At 41.8% G+C, this 13,646-nt stretch overlaps 1 protein-coding gene across 1 annotated transcript in view; it reads right to left on the bottom strand.

Annotated features, from left to right (window-relative positions):
* The window catches only part of LOC140502861 (unconventional myosin-Vb-like), a 104,661-nt gene that overhangs the window by 69,357 nt on the left and 21,658 nt on the right, over positions 1 to 13,646 (bottom strand). The window contains exon 2 of the mRNA XM_072606919.1: positions 633 to 781. Coding sequence (XP_072463020.1) covers positions 633 to 743 — 111 coding nt within the window. The 5' untranslated portion in view covers positions 744 to 781. The remainder of the gene's footprint in view (positions 1 to 632; positions 782 to 13,646) is intronic.

The raw sequence follows: 13,646 nt of genomic DNA, 5'->3' as shown, positions 1-13,646 counted from the left end.
TGGGTGGTAAAATTGATGTGAGAGAAGGAAAGAAAGAAAAAGAAAGGAAGGAAGCAAAACGAGCAAAGATTAAAAATAGACAGGAGATAGTGGAAAGAAATTCAGAAATGGACAAAGGGAATTTTGTTGTTCTTCTATTAAATTTAACATTCATTTAAAAACAAATTAAGTTGCAACAGAGGTCCAAACATTCAGTTATACAATACTCTTTCTGTTCTTTATTTACTGACATTTCATGTTTATTGATGTTTGTCAAGTGGGTAATTTAAAAAAAGAGAAATTTAATTTAAAATATCTATCAGCTTCAGATGGTGATAGAGGCACAAAAATTTCCTTAAACTGGGAAAACCCTAAAGCCAACAAGAGCACCGGCTGGTTAATTTCTCCAACAGCCTACCACAGGATCCTTTAAAAGACCCAGAGGTCACAGCTAGATATTGCTTGAAAATAAATTTTTCTAACCTGATACTTGCTTATTCTATACCTCCTCTCAGGAATGCTAAGCCTAGAACTGTGCTTGGTCATGCCTTGTCAGAGTTCTGCTCCAGTGGACTAAGTAAAATGAGCAGTGAGGTTGAGAAGGGATTTGAGTAGACCGGAGGTGTATAGTTGGAAAGAATTATTCTCATTACCCTTATGATGGTCATCTCATCCCGAAGGTTGTCATAGCTTTGCTCCAGTCGGGAATACTCCTTCACAAGGTTTTGGTATCGTGAACGCTCCTCCTCCAGCTCCTTCTTCATTAGGAGATTCTCCTTTATCGAATTTTGGGCAAATTCATCTGAAAGGAAGAGATATTAAGCCACTGTTTCATCTGCTAAATGAGTTCCCCCAATGTTTATTGACACTGATACACTGATGAGAGTAGATCCTTGTCAAAAGCTTGTCCATGATGAGGTACTTGCCTCTGACAAATCCATGAAAACACTTCATTTAATTCATATGAGGGATACCCATGTCATTATGTGTAAGCCAGCAGAAAGGAGAAAAGTCTTGCCCAGAAAGAGTTGGAGGAGAGAAGGAATGCCAAGGATCTGGATGGCCTTGGGACTGTGAAGTGAGCATTGTATTTCATGTGTTTTCAGACTCAAGTTTTTCCAACAGCTGTAGCAACTGCCGGTATTGGTGGAAGAATCCATGCCCACACCTTTTCACCTAAACCTGAAGTTGCTAAACTACTATTGGCCTGGTAGGATTAGTTGATGGAAGAGTGAATAAACCAAAAAGGGATATAGCAAAGATGGTCATGGGGGTAGTTGGAGAGACTGAATTTCATTCTACCAGAAACTCTGCTTTATTTCTATCAGTGAAGAGAAGCAGTGGAAAGCAAAAAAAACAAAAACAAAAACTAGATAATCCAAAAATTACTTAAGATTATAAGGTCATTTCAGGGGTGCCAAATTCAAATAGAAACAGATTCCCACAGTTGCAGACAAAACCACAAATTTACACTACTTATGCTACATTATATTTTTTTATTTTGCTGAACATTTCCCAATTACATTTTAATCTGATTCAGCTGGGAATTTTACAGGTGGTAAGTCTGATACTTCTGATCTAGTTCAACCCATTGATTATACTATGGTACTGGGATCATGTGAACTTTTAAAAATTGGTAACCATATTTCATTATAATTGGTTTCTTTTGTTAACCCATGCAAGTTTGTTTTATGCATTTAAAATTTTTTCTGAGAAGAGTTTTATAGGTTTTACCAGATTGCCAAGGGGTTCCATGACATACTCAAAAAAAAAAAAAAGGTTTAGAAATCATGATCTAGTAGAAAGAGGCCAGGACTAGAAGTCTGGATTTAGACCTCTTATCACCACTAATTATCAGTTCAGCCACAAGCGAATCATTTTGTATCTGTCTCAAGCTTGATTTTACAGATGAGGAAACTAGTGGGTAAGGGACTTGCCCAAGGTTCACAAAGCTCATCAATAAACATATTAAGGGCCTCCTTTGTGCAGGCGCTCTTAAACTGGGGATATGAAAAGAAGCAAAGAGGTCCTGTCCTCAGGGGGCACATGATCTAATGGGATAGACAACAAGCAAACAAATACGTACAAACAAGCGTATACATGATCGACAGGAAATAATTATGAGACCTCAAGATTTTAGACTGGAAGTGAGAAAGTTGAAAAAGACTTCCTGCCGAACAAGGGATTTTAGATGGGACATAAAAGAAACCAGGGAAACTAGTATGTAGAGATGAGGAGGGAGAACAGTTCCCACGGATTTAATTATGATCTCTATGCTAATGATTCTCAAGTCTACCTATCCTGCCCCAACCTCTGATCTCCAACTGCCTTTCAGACACCTCAAACTGGATTCCAGTAGACATCTTAAACTTACTGCAACCAAAACAGAACTCATTATCTTTCCCCTAAATTCTCCATCACTCTCTCTGCCCTCCCCATTGCCCTCCTGATCCCTCAGGTTTACAATCGAGGACTTCGCCTCGAATCCTCACTATCTCTCACACTCCATATCTATCTGTTGTTGAGGCCCATCTGTCCAAGATGCCCTCTTCTCTGCGCAACTCTGCCCCAACTCTGGTGCAGGCCTTCATCACCTTAGGATTGGACTATTCGAATAGCCTGCTGGTAGGTCTGCCTGCCTCAAGTCTTTCCCCATTCCAATCCATCCATTCAGCCACTAAAGTGATTTTCCCAACGTGGAGGTTTGACCATATTAATCTTCTTCCCAGTAAACTCCAGAGGCTTCTTATTGCCTTCAGGATCCAATACAAAATGCACTACATGGCATTCAAAGCCCTTTATAACTTAGCCCCCTTCTACCATTCCAGTCTTACACCTTATTACCTGACACATACTCTCCAGTCCAGTGACATTGGTCTCTCTGATGTACCAGGAACAAAACTCTCCATCTTTCGACTCTGGGTATTCTCCCCAGCTGTCTCATGCCTGGAATGCTCTCATCACCTCTGCCTGCTGAACTCCCTGGCTTCTTTTAAGGCCCAACTAAAATCCCTTCTTCTGCAGGAAGTCTTTCTCAACTTTCTTAATTCTGGCACCTTATTGTTAAATCATGTCTGACTCTGTGACCCCATTTAGGGTTTTCTTGGCAGAGAAACTGGAGCATTTGCCATTTCCTTCTCCAGCTCATTTTATAGATGAGAAACTGGGATTTGCCCAGGGTCACGTAGCTAGTCAGCATCTGTGTCCGGATTTGAACTCAGGAAGATGAACTTTAGGCCTGGTACTCTATCTGCATAGCTGTCTTACTCTGAATTATTTCCTATTCATCTTGCCTATAGCTTGTTTTTACATATTTATTTGCTTATTGTCTATTCCATTAGATTGTGAGCTCCCTGACAGCAGGGCCTGTTTGCCTCTTTTCATAACCCAGGAGTTTCTGGGCCAAAGTAGGCCCTTATACATGTTTATCGACTAGGGTTGTACCTTGGGCAAGTTCCTTACCCACAAGATTTGTTTCCTCATAAAATCAAGCTTGCTTTGCCTGTGGCTGAACAGATAATTAGTGGTGATACCAGGCCTAAATCCAGACTTCTAGTCCTGACCTCTTTTGACCAGATCTGGAGTTCTTAACCTTTTCTTTCTTTCTTTTTTTTGAGTAGGTCATGGACTCCCCCTTGACAATCTGGTAAAACTTAAAAAACTCTTCTCAGAATAATGTTTTTAAATGCACAATCTCCTTTCCAGGAGGCAATGTGCTGGACACATTAATATAACTATCATTATTGTTTTGGTCTGGATTTGTGAATTCATTGTTTGGGGAACTTCTGGTAAGGAAAACACACAGAACAGGGTTCGACTCTCCTGCAGCTTGTAGCCTTAGAGTTGCCTGGCACACAGCAAGTGCTTAAAAATGTTTACTGAATTGATTTCACATTCTGTGCCCTAGGTCTCTTCTCTCTGTCTTAACACTGTTCTATGAGGACAGAGGGAGACTGGATTCATGGAATGCATTGCTGGGCAATATGAAAATCAATTCTTTTAGACTCTTCTTCTCTTGGGGAAAAGGTGAGATGCCAGTGGTTTCATATTCAACAGAGTAAATGTTTGGGTTTTTTTTGCTTTAAGGTAAGTAGCTTCCTACTTGATTTTACAAACTAAAAAACTTGAAAAGTAGTGTTAAGACTGGGAGAAAGGGAGATGAGGAGAATGGAGAGATCCTGGAGAATGACTGACATTCTGTCTATGGGGCCTAGGATAGCATGGGATTATATGTAAAGAAAATCTCTAAAGGGTTAAAAGTGTGATAATCCAGCAGGTCATGCACCTGAAGGGAGACCTGAGGCAAAGCAGAGAGGGCAGCAAAGGTCTTTTTTGCTGATGACTAGTGTGGCAGTTGGGTGGTGCAGAGATAGAACATAAGACTTCGAATCAATTCAATTCAATTCAATAAAAATTTTAAGCACCTAGTATGTGCCAGGCACTGGGCTAAGACTTGGGTTCAAATCCTGCCTCAGACATTTACTAGCTGTTTAACCCTGGGCAAGTCCCTTAACTGCTATATGCTTCAGTACCCTCATCAGTAAAATGGGGATGATAATAGCACTGATCCCCCCCTCTTACCCCCAATCCGGGTTGTTGAGGATAAAATGAGATAGTATTTGTAAAGCAGTTTGCAAACCTTACAATGCTCTATACAGAGCTCTGGTCTCATAAGAGCTGACCCAGGGACCACAGCCTGGTCATTTTTCAGCTTCAAGAGCATACTAGTCATCAAACTCAGATTCAGGTATGGTGACTACTAATCTTGATGCTCTTTCTCCATTTCACAGTGGGGAAAAGTGTCTCTACTTGACAGAGCGCTCCCCACTTGTTCAGAAGTCAATAAGTCAATATGACATCTCAGTTTATGCATAACTATCACCCATAAGTAGTAAAACAAATGGATGGAATTATTTAGTCAGGGCTATCTAATATCTCCACTGGTTACCAGCATCACCTAAAGGGGGAGCTTGTTGGGGAACACTGTGATCCTCCAAACCCCCCAGCTTGCATTTCCTCAGGGGAAAGATGAGGGAAAGGGCAGCCTCCTCTCGAGATGTTACTTCCCCACTCCTATTAGTTATTTTTCTCTAAATCTTCCTCCCTTGTAACTTCTGCCCAAGTAGATATTATTCCTGGAGCTACAGAAAATCAGCCTAATCCCTCTTCTAAATGAGACCTCTTCAACTACTTGAATAAATGATCTTACAAAATCTTCTCTTCTCCAGGCCACTCATCCACTGTTCCAGCAAAGCTTTTTAGAGTATAGGAGAGTCTGCTCCCAGGGATGTAAATTTGCTTCTGAAGAAATGAATACCAAAGAAATTCCTGTGAACAAAACGCTTGAGTTAGCGGCTGCATGATGAAGTCCTTATAACATGGATGATAAGATTTGTGTGTGAGAGTGATGACTAAGTAGCAGGAGAGAGAAATTACTCATTACTATGCCTCTCTTTCTAGATGCCGTAGCACCATCGGATTCTAGAATGTTTGAATTGAAAATGGCAGATTCATCTAGTCCAGACTCCAGTTCCATGAGATTCCGGACTTCTTGTTTTTCAATGTTTAGTTACTTCTTTTTACAAGTATTTATTATCTGTCCCACTCTCTTAACAATTAAATTATGTAGTCCAGCAAAATAAATCCTCAGACTGGTTATGTCTAGAAATGTGTGTCTCATTTCGCATTTTCTCTTAGTGTTAATGATGTGAAGCACTCTTTTCATCTGATTGTTGATTGCTTCAATTTCTTACTTTGAAAACTGCCTATTTCAATTTTCAGAGGAAGAAATTAAAATTATCTCTAGTCATATGAAAAAATACTCTAAATCACTATTGATTAGAGAATGCAAATCAAAACAACTCTGAGATATCACATCACACCTATCAGATTGGCTAACATGACAAAATAGGAAGATTGCTGGAGAAGATGTGGGAGAGTTGGAACACTAATTTATTGTTGATGGAGTTGTGAGCTGATCCAATCATTCTGGAGAGCAATTTAGAGCTATGGCCAAAGGGCTGTAAAAATGTGCATACCCTTTGACCCAGCAATATCACTTCTAGGGCTATATCCCAAAAAGATCATAAAAATGGGAAAATGACCCACATATACAAAAATATTTATAGCAGCCCTTTTTGTGGTGGCCAAGAACTGGAAATCAAGGGGATGACCATCAATTGGGGAGTGGCTAAACAAGTTGTGGTATATGAATGTAATTGTACAATGAATAATATACTATAAGACATGACGAACAGGTGAACTTCAGAAAAACCTGGAAAGACTTAAATGAGCTAATGCTGAGTGAAGTGATCAGAGTCAGAAAATCGTTGTACACAGTCACAGCTACAGTATATGAGTACTGTTTCTGATAGACTTAGCCCTTCGCAGCAATGCGAAGACCTAAAACATTTCCAAAGGACTCATGGTGTAACATGCCATCCACATCCAGAAAAAGAACTATAGAGTTGGAAGGCAGAATGAAGCAGACTATTTTCTCCTTTGCTATGCTTTGTTTTTCTCATGGTTCTTCTATTCCTTTTAATTCCTCTATGCAACATGACTAATGTGTGTGTGTGTTCATCCTTTATTGATGAAGAAGGCCATGCCATCAGAGGAAATAATGACATGACTTGCACTTGACTTTGTTTTGAGTGAGGGAGGGCTGTGCAGGTCACCAGCCTCACTTCTCCTCCAGAGCTATCTGAGAACCATCTGAATCAAGTGACCAGATATTCATCAGGATGACTGGAGATGACCCAGGATGAGGCAATTGGGGTTAAGTGACTTGCCCAAGGTCACACAGCTAGTGAGTGTCAAGTGTCTGAGGTGAGATTTGAGCTCAAGTCTTCCTGACTCTTGCACTGGTGCTCTATCCACTGCACTCCCCACATGACTAATGTGAAAATGTGTTTAATAGGAATGTATATGTAGAGCCCATATAAGATTGCATGCTGTCCTGGGAAGGTAGGGAGGAGAGAAGGGGGGGAAAATTGGAACTTATGGAAGTGATTGTTGAAAATTGAAAACAAATGAATAAATAAATTTGGAAAATAAAATAACAACCAAAAAAAGAAAAAAAAAGAAAACTGGCTGTTCCTGGAGTGCTTTCTACCACATTTCTGACACGTGGCCTTCACTTGAATATTCCCAGTGGAGGATTTAGTACTTTATAGTCCAGTCCATTGCAGTTTTGGACAATCCTAATTCTGGAGCTACACAGAACGAGTATAAGTACACAGGACAGTCCTTTAATTATTCAAAGACAACATTCATGTCCTTCTTGCCTTCTCTTCTCTAGATTAAATACCCAGAGTTCCTCAGTTCTTTCTCAGTGACTCCTGATTCACTCTTCCTGGACATGTTCCAATTTGTTAACTTCTTCCTGAAAATGTATTGCCCAGAACTAGACACAACTCCAAGGGTAATCAGATGAATTATCAGTACAGTAGTTGAGTGATAAAGGTTAACTTTGGCAACCTCAGGCTCCCAGTTTCACATTCCTTCTCTTTCTCCATGTCACTCCCTTCCCCAGCTCACAATGCCTTGTATCGCCTCTTGCCCCTCATCAAAAGAAGATTTCAAGTAAGGATATGAAACCCAGGCACTGAAACAATTGGGTGCAACTTTTAAACAGGGGGAAAGCCTTAAGGTGAAAGAAGGAATTGGTCAATCAATAACTGCACAAATCATCAGAAGCAAGAGACAACTTCCAGACCCCGCTCTGCCTCTGGCTGCCCTCTCTGGGTTCCATTTCTTCATATGTAAAATGAGGGAATTGAAGAGAGAGAGAGAAGAGGGAGGGAGAGAGAGGGAGAGAGGAGAGAGGAGAGAGGAGAGAGGGAGAAAGAGGGAGAGAGGGAGAGAAGGAGAAAGAGGGAGAGAGGGAGAGAAGGAGAAAGAGGGAGAGAGGGAGAGAGAGAGAGAGAGAGAGAGAGAGAGAGAGAGAGAGAGAGAGAGAGAGAGAGAGAGAGAGAAGAGAACAGAGAGAACAGAGACAAGGAGAGAGACAAACAAAGAGGCAGAGACAGACAGAGAAAAGAGACAGAGAGACAGAGACAAAGAGAGATAGAGACAGAGGTAGAAAAAAGACAGAGAGAGATATACACAAAGACATACACAGATACGTGGGGGATCATTCATTAAGTATAAACGCTAAGTACTCTGCTGAGCACTGGAGTACAAACGCAAGCAAACAAGGCAGTTCCTAACCTCAAGAAACTTACATTTAATGGAGAAAGAGAAGTCCTGAGACTGAGTCTATTGGACAAGATTTTTTCAAAACCCTTTTCCAGTTTTGGTATCTATAGAAGTTAACTGCATGTCCAGCCATTCAATGCTGTTCAGAATACAAAGAGGCATATTTCAGAGGTAGGGATGGGGAGGATTTAAAGAATTCCTGAATAAGTGGTTCTAGTCAGGTTTTCTCCTCCTGGGAAATTGTCCATGTAGGTGATCCCATACTGATGTGGATAGAAACAGTGCCCTAAGAGTTAAAATAATACTGATTGACTTTGTGAAGCCCTTGGTGCCCTAAAGTCTCTCCTTATCCTGGACCATAAGATTTCTTGTTCCCACCCCACATCCTGGGGAATGGGATTTCCTTATCTTGTGACATTCATAGTCCTCACCCAGTGCCTTTATCTTGCAAGACTTACCCTAGATCTCCAACCTCCACAAGGAAACCCTAAAACCATCCTATATAAGTCTGGTCCTTTTTCCTATAGTGCTGCCTTTGTTTAACTCCTTGCTAAATCTCAGTCCAGCTGCTTTTGGGTCAATAAAGCTCCCAGTGGCTACAGAGAAGGTCTAAGTGAATGCATTCATATTTTGAACCAGCTCTCCCATCTCTCTCGTCAACATAATGGTCCCAGTTTTCTTTGTTCCCTTCTCCAGACCTTTCTGCTCCCACTGTCTCCCAAGCAGTGAGACCCCTGCAGCGCCCAGACACTGCCAGCGGTGTCTGGAGCATCACTGACTTCTGGGTAGTCAGTCAGACTATGGATCCTCATATAAGGGGATGCCCTTGAGCTGGGTCGCTCACATTTTTTCCTCCCCTCTTCCTGGCAGGCTGGGAAATGTGGCAAGAGTCTGCTTGGAGACTGCTGGGAGGGGAATTTGGGGAGGAGATCGTTAGGGAAAAGAAGATAGTGTTCATTGTAACACAGCCTGACCTACATATAATCTCGAAAAGTAATTTGTGAAGGGAGTTTCTAAATAAAACAAGCTCAGTAGGAAATTTGGTCTCCAAAACTTAAATAATAGGCACCTTGCTCTGCTTGAGCAGAATTTTTACCCTGTGTTGGTCCTTCCTCTGCCCCTAGAGACATTGAGGGAGGCGGATAGATGGGCCTCTGCACCTGGTTTTCTTTAGGGGGTCCTTGCACCCTGGTTTCAAGGTCTCTGTGCCCTGTGGGCCTCTGCACCTGGTTTACTGCCTAGATGTAATCCTTCTCTCTTTTTCTAACCTTTTCTTCCCCTCCCTGAGGGATATGCATTTTCCAGTCTGTCTCAAAGGCAAAAGAGACAAGGAACTACAGCTCCTCTCCAACCAAGACTGGAAGGCGCTGGGTACAGCAAAGGGTAAGTTCAATTCTCTCATTTCTCTCATCTCTAAGGAACTAGGAAAACTGTAGGTACTCCCTTCCCTCTGTACCCCAATAGTCCCTGTCCCCATGCCCATGCCTACAGGATCACCCCTTTTCTCCTGGTCTATTGGCCACCAGATCCTTGCAGCTCGACTCAGCAGGACTTTCCTGTAAGCTGCCCCTAGGTTAGCAAAAACGTGAATTTATGGATAATAATCTTTTAAAGTGCTAAGAGTATTGGGCCTTAGATATGAAAATGTTAACACTAGATTATGAATCTAGATTTGATTTGTTCATTCAACTAAGTTACGGACACCTGATTGGTAATTAATTGGTTCTGCTTCAAGTTTTAAATACATGCTTGTGGTATGGATATATTTCTGAATTTTCTTATATTGTGTAATTTTTGCATTACCTATGTTATTAGAAAAGCAATTTCTCTTATAACCTATATGCTGTTAGATTAAGAACTGTATTATCAGATTATGAGGTTGTTAACTGAAACAAGGATTGTTGGAACCTCGTCATAATCTAGCAATCTAGTCATAAATTCTTGTCAAGTTTGTGTAAGGTTTTCTACGTAGCAGAATTCCTACTGAGTAGTCATGGAGTTCCTAAAGAAGGACCTTTTTTGGTAAGAATTTGAAAATATATAGAAATGATCTCTAGTAATTGACTTTTGCACCAGGACAAATTTAAAATTTGAGATGTGAGTCCTGGTAAATTTTTGATTAGTGAAACTTGCCATCTGAGGCAAAAGCTCTTGGGACTATAACAAACTATGTTTTGAGTTATCTGATGGATCATAAAAATCCATCAATAGTCAATCTACCATCTGAGAGAAATGCCACAAGCTCCTCAGAGAAAATGTGACCATTACAAGTGGGATCTTCCTCTATGGCAGCTAAGAGGACAATTCTAGCCTCTGCCTAGGATGGGATCCTCCTGGCTCAGTTTCTCCATTGTGTTCCTTTGAAAAGGAATGTTTCCCACCTGAGCATTCCTGAGTCTGGCTATAAGGTGGAAGTGATACTGTGTGTCTGCAAAACTGTGATGTTTTATCTACTCATGTCCTTACTTTTTCTTTTAACGGCAAATTTCTGTAATCAAAGCCAGTGATCCATCTGAATGAGTTATTCTATACCCCAGTTGGGTAAATTAGTACTTCTGCATAGTCATGTGAAAGATTAAATCCCTAGAAGAGAACACTCTTTCTGAATGATATGGAAATAATTAGACAAAGGGAAAAGAAGTTTGTGAAATGAACAAACACAGTGTTGAATCGTTTTCCCATAGACTAAGGCTGGGATACATCTGAGCTACTACATGAAAGTGTGTGTTTAAGATGTAGGCTATTCAGCCTAAGATTTTATTCCTTTTTATACCTTAAACTACTTAGTAACTGGGTATTTGGCCTAGTCATCTACCTGCTACATATGTCTATATGGAATAAGGTACTTAAATGTTTCAAAATTATATTAGAATAATTGAGTATTGCTACAACTGATGGAGGGAACTAGCTGTTAGTCTATTAATTACTGAAACTAGATCAGAAACATCTTCAGTTTGAGGAAAAGAATTCCAGTGCAATTTCCTTAGAAGTTTGTTATAAGCAACTTATTGCTATGCACTGTTTTGGAATTAATCATTTATGGATCCTCCCAAGTCTTTTATGGTAACTATATTTACAAGTATAGAGTTGGATCCTCGATAGCATCTGATCCTCCTAAAGGAATTGGAATCAGAGTGGAAACTTTTGAGAAAATAACAGGATCAGAAAATCCTATATGTCAAAAGTAAATAATAATATCGTGGGGCTCTTGGTTTCTTTGTTTTTCCTCTTTTCTGACATCACTTTTAATGCTCCTTCTATTTGGGGCCTGCATATTGAACTTGTTTGTCAGATTCATGTCTCCTAGACCATGCTGTCCACCTGCAGGTGGTCATGCAACGAGTATACCTGTTCTACACTCTCCTCATCCCCTGGACTCTGCTTCAGCCTCATTTTACTCTCCTCCCCACTCCCACTCAGGCAGGGACAACGTCTTTGACCCTCTCCTAAAAGCATTTGGTTTGGATGGAGAAGCAGACAGCAGTACTGAGGCAGAGAAGCAAGCAGGAGGAAGGATGTGAGATAAGATGCAGGCCCTGACTATCCAGAAAAGTGATCAAAGAAGACTATGCCTTGAAGCCCCTCACCTTGGGGACTTGCCTGTGTGCTTTCTAGCTATGTTGTGTTCTAGACCCCACCTTGAACCACTTCTGTTTCTAGCCCACTGATTCCTGATTCCTACTCTGTACCAAGGGTTAGGCCTGCTTCCTCAGCACTGGAAGTCTAATTCCTTAATTCAAACAGAGAATTCTGTGGGGTAGGCAGAGTACATGATTGCTGGGGTTACTAGTCTACTCCTCATAGCTTTCCCCCTATATTCCCTGAAAGTCCTTCAGCGAATTTTTCCTTTGAGCACTCAGAAGATATTACAGGCAGTTTCTTGGATGCAAGACATCCTCTCCAGCCTGATATCTCCCCCTACCTCCTCCTGGGGGTCATGGTTTCTCTCCCTTCTTTCTCCCATTGTGACCGCAATATTAGTCATTTTATTCACTCTCATACTTGGTCTGTGCTTGTTTAAACTACTGGTCCACTTTGTGTCATCTCACCCACAGCAACTTTTAGGGTACCAACCCCTGCCCTTGATGCCACCAAGTGGCTTGCCTCTCTCCACCCTGGACTCAGCTGGTACTGCATTCGGCACCCCATGCTGATCACCTCCCCCCAACCTTTTATGGCCCCTAAAGTGGACTCTTCACCCCGTTCAGCTGGAAGCAGCTACTGAAGACAATGACCTTCGCCCCTTTTCCCTCTAAAGAATTCTCCTACCTAGTGGCTGAGTGGGGAAATGATGTGGATAGAAACAGTTCCCTAAGAGTTAAAATAATATTGATTGACACTGTGAAGGCCTTGGTGCCCTAAAGTCTCCTCTTACCACAAAACTTCTGATCCTGGACCATATTATTCCCTCTCCCCACCCCTCATCCTGGGGAATAGAATTTCCTTATCTTCTAACATTCATAGTCCTCACCCTGTGCCTTTATCTTGCAGATTTATCCTAGATCTTCAACCCCCATTAGAAAAGCCTAAAATCATCCTATATAAGCCTAGTCCTTTTCCTATGCCATTGCCTTTGTTTAGCTCCTTGCTAAATCTCAGTCCCACTGCTTTTGGGTCAATAAAGCTCCCAATCCCTACAGAGAAGGTCTCAGTGAATGCATTCACATTTTGAACCAGTTCTCCCACCTCTCTCTCTTCAACAATACTTCACTTAACATTAAGTCCAGGCATAAAGGAATATTAATCATCCAGGAATCTGACCCTAGCTAAAGTAGAAATGAATTCAAAAAGTTCAAGAAGGGCGATCAGATGGTTGAATGAGGAAGGAATTCCCTGGAGCCCTCCCAAATTCCTTACCAAACAACCTTGAAAAATTCCTTAGAACCAGTTTAGAAGTGGGGAAGCAATTTACAGGTCAGTATGAAAGGTCTGTCTCAGTGGGGTGAGATAGGATCAAGGTCCAGAGAGCAGTGCAGCAGGCCACATATCAAGAGACTTTCAACAAGGCATCTAGTCCCAGGGCAATCCAACAGAGAGGTCTCATCCCCTGTACAGACCACCAGAGAGGCCCCACCCCCAAAGCCAGCCAGTAGGGAGACCCTGCCCTGAGGGCCTGCCAGCAATGAAACCCTCTCCCCGGGAACAGATAGAAGCAAGACTCAGGCCTTGAGGCTTGGCCAGCAGTGAGGATCCACCCCAGTACAAGCCAGCAGGGCCCCCCCAACAGTGAAAACCAGAAGGGAAGTCCCATATCTACAGTAAACCAGCTAGCAAGGCCCCACCTCTGGGGCAGACTAGTAGGGAGATCCTACCCTGAGGGCAGGACAACAGGAAAGCCCTAACTGCAGAATACGTCAGCAGGAAGGCCCAACTTCAGTGATAGCTAGAAGTTAGGCCCTCAGGTCCAGTGAAAGCCCAAGTTCCAGCACCAGAAGCTTGGGACAATGCAGGAAGAGATCCCAACTCTT

The sequence above is a fragment of the Notamacropus eugenii genome, chromosome 4 (genome assembly GCF_028372415.1).
Source record: "Notamacropus eugenii isolate mMacEug1 chromosome 4, mMacEug1.pri_v2, whole genome shotgun sequence".
Taxonomy (NCBI): Eukaryota; Metazoa; Chordata; class Mammalia; order Diprotodontia; family Macropodidae; genus Notamacropus; species Notamacropus eugenii.
This window is presented reverse-complemented; position numbering and strand designations above follow the sequence as displayed.